This window comes from Capsicum annuum, chromosome 10 (genome assembly GCF_002878395.1).
Source record: "Capsicum annuum cultivar UCD-10X-F1 chromosome 10, UCD10Xv1.1, whole genome shotgun sequence".
In the NCBI taxonomy this organism is placed as follows: Eukaryota; Viridiplantae; Streptophyta; class Magnoliopsida; order Solanales; family Solanaceae; genus Capsicum; species Capsicum annuum.
Window position 1 is genome coordinate 207,641,194 of NC_061120.1, and position 3,232 is coordinate 207,644,425.

At 35.2% G+C, this 3,232-nt stretch overlaps 1 protein-coding gene across 1 annotated transcript; it reads right to left on the minus strand.

The window, feature by feature from the left end:
- Nucleotides 1–908: 908 nt before the first annotated feature.
- LOC107845097 (cytochrome P450 76A2) lies at nt 909–2,810 on the minus strand. The gene is given in 3 exon segments (XM_016689360.2): nt 909–1,733; nt 1,879–2,774; nt 2,777–2,810. Coding segments are annotated over 3 exon segments (1,521 nt in total). The 5' UTR covers nt 2,796–2,810; the 3' UTR covers nt 909–1,127.
- Between the last annotated feature and the right edge of the window lie 422 nt (nt 2,811–3,232).

Below are 3,232 nucleotides of genomic sequence, written 5' to 3' on the forward strand. Positions count from 1 at the left end.
TCTGCTTAGAATAAACTGATCTGGACCGTTCGCAACAACAAATGCGAGTTTGGAGGCAGTGCTCATTATGGAAGAAATCTGCAACGAGTTTACTGAAGCTTATTTATATATGTCAAATAATGCTGACGGAAAAAAAATCCGTATGTTACACTCAAATAAATTTGTCCCGGCCACCCACAATTGTTGCAACTTCCACTTTGATGATATAGGCACATCATTCAGCTTGTTGTAACACTTTCTCATTTAACATTTTATTTCTCTTCACGTGTCTGTGAATAAACAGAACAAATCATTAGTACCATTTTCAGTTACCGAAATGGTCAATCATTTAGAAGAAAATGCCTAGACTTGCACTTCAGTTTCGTTCCTGCAATTTGATACTACTCGCTGTCGGGTAAAGAATGGATTGACAATTGAAAATAAAATGGGGGTGTGGATTAAGGTCAAAGAATGGGGCGGGGGATGAAAAGACTTACCGTTTTTTACTTTTATTAATTAATCAAATTGGGATCAATGGAAAGTGACACATCATTAATATACTTTATTTATTTATTTAATAATGTGGATGTTAAATAACCCATATTTTAGAGCCCAAAGTGGATATGAAAGACGTTAGATCCCAAAGTGGATGTGAATGGTATAATAGAGGAGGACATTTTTGTACCATTTTCAATAGATGAAGGACAATTTAGATCAGTTTCGGTAAGAAGTTTAAGCAAGATACATGTTTTGCATTCATTAATATATTACAACATCTCTAGGTGTGTATAAGTTTTTCGGTTATGAAGCTGTAGTTTTACAAAATTCATTTATTACTTATCATTCATATTTGAATTTCTTCAAATTATAATCTTGTTTGGCAAATATCTAGGTAATAAATATACAAGTTATACTAATAAAAACTCCAGTAAGCATTATAAATACTTCTTATAAGAAAAATATGCAAAAATACATAATATAATTATGAAAACTCATAATACTTGTTGAGGAAATAAGATTAACTACCATAACAGCGTGCTTGGATATGGTCGTTACCTGTTGCATGTAACAATAGGAAATGATACAAACTATCCAAACGTTATTCATACATTTATTAAAATAACACGATGCAACATATTAAGAAGTTGTCAAGCCTTTTTTGGTACTGCTTTAATAGAGTCGCGTTTTCTGGCTGTCATTCCCATGCTTCCATTCATATTAATAGATTTAGGAGAGACTCCATCAGGAAGCTCCCAGTTGAATTTGTGAAGTAACGAGCCCAAAGCAAAATGCATCATGCGATGGCCTAAAGGCAAACCAAAGCACATCCTCCTTCCAGCACCAAATGGAATTAGCTCATAATGTTGACCCTTCACATCCAGTTTTGAGCCAAGAAACCTTTCCGGCTTGAAACTCATAGGGTCATTCCAACATTCAGGATCTCTTCCAATCGCCCAGGCATTTACCAGGACTCGAGTGCCTTTTGGTACATAGTACCCCATGAACTTGGTGTCTTGGCTTGTCTCTCTTGGGATCAAGAAAGGGAGAGGAGGATGTAAACGAAGTGATTCTTTGATTACAGCTTGCATATAAGAGAGATTGTCAATGTCACTTTCCTCAAACTTCCTGTTTGGTCCAACTACTTTTGATATCTCTGTTTTCACTTTAGTCATTGCTTCTGGATGGCGCAAAAGCTCTGTTAGTGCCCATTCTACGCTGTTGCTGGTCGTCTCTGAACCGGCTAAAAACATTTCCTGTTGTTTCATACATATACAACGAAAGGAAAATTATATATTGAAACTTTGGATAGTACACGGGAAATTGAAAATTTCTTTTCCGAAAGCAGATAATCCAACACTAGAATTAAAATTGAAAGTCTAGATATCTAAAGAAACTTACCAATATGAGTACTTTGATCTGATGTTCTGAAAGTTTAGCTGGTTCATCTTTTCCAGTACCTTCAAATTCAAGCAACACGTCCAAGAAATCTTTTCTCTTCTCTGCAGTACCCTTCTTTCGTTCTTCCTCACGTTCCTTGATAAATATAGACATGATTTCCATCGCCTTCCCCATGTCTCGCGTCATCTTTTTCCTCAAACTTTGTAAATCAAACCTTCTAAGAAATGGAAATAAGTCAGAAACATTAGTAAGACCTGCCCATTCCATCATTCCCTTCATGGCATTGAAGAACTCCGAGGCCTCCTCAGATTCTGGATCAGCCAAGTCTTTCGACATAATCAAATTCCCTAGCATATTAAACGTTGCTAGGAATACAAAACGCGTTACCTCAATCCCACTTCCTTTTTCAGCAGAATTTGCTGCTTTCTCTATCCATTTTAACATATTGTCTACACATTTTCTCCTTATTGCCACTGTTTCATTAATCTTTTTGTTTACAAACATTTCCACAGTACATATCCGCCTTTGAAACCGCCAAAAAGGGCCATATAGAGCTAAAGCAGGAGATGCTTGACAGTAATTGTGTACCTGTGGTATATCACCCCATGCTCGATTTGCAAAGCAAGTATCATGGTTCTTGAATAACTCTGCAGCAGCCTCAGCTGTTTGAACAACCATAATGTTGCATGAGGTGCCAAGTTTTAACCATAAAACAGGACCATATTTCTCTTTTAGACATGCCATTTTTTTATACGGTTCGGTTCCTAGTTCAAACATGTTACCAAAAATTGGTAATCCTGGTGGTCCTGGAGGTAATTTGTAGGAACATTTACTACTCTTTTTCTTAGAAAAGAATAGGATGAAAGCTGGTAATAATATGATTGTGGAGAAAACAGATGGCTCCATTCCAATTCCATATCTCCTAGATTTATTTTTTCTTTTGGTTACTTATTAGTTTGCTATAAATTGTGTAATGGAAGCTCTTATTTATAATGTTAGTTATACTTCTTGGCATCACCTCAAAACTCTTTACTTGGTACCCTTTATTCATTAACTATTTCTTTTGTCATAATTACCCTCATTATTGTTAACCTAATCCTCCAACGATGAGAGCGCTAACGTGGAAGAATTTGTACCCACAAATGTTCATTGATAAAATCTTTTTTCATTATATTTTATTTGTGATTAAAGTTTATACTCCGCCACTTTAAAATTTGTTGCAATGTATATATGAAATAAACAAGGATAGTTCAGGGTCCTCTATTTGTATAGAGGCCGACATAAGCTATATTAGTATTAAGAACTTCATTATATACAATCATACATACATACATATTTATATATATACTAGATA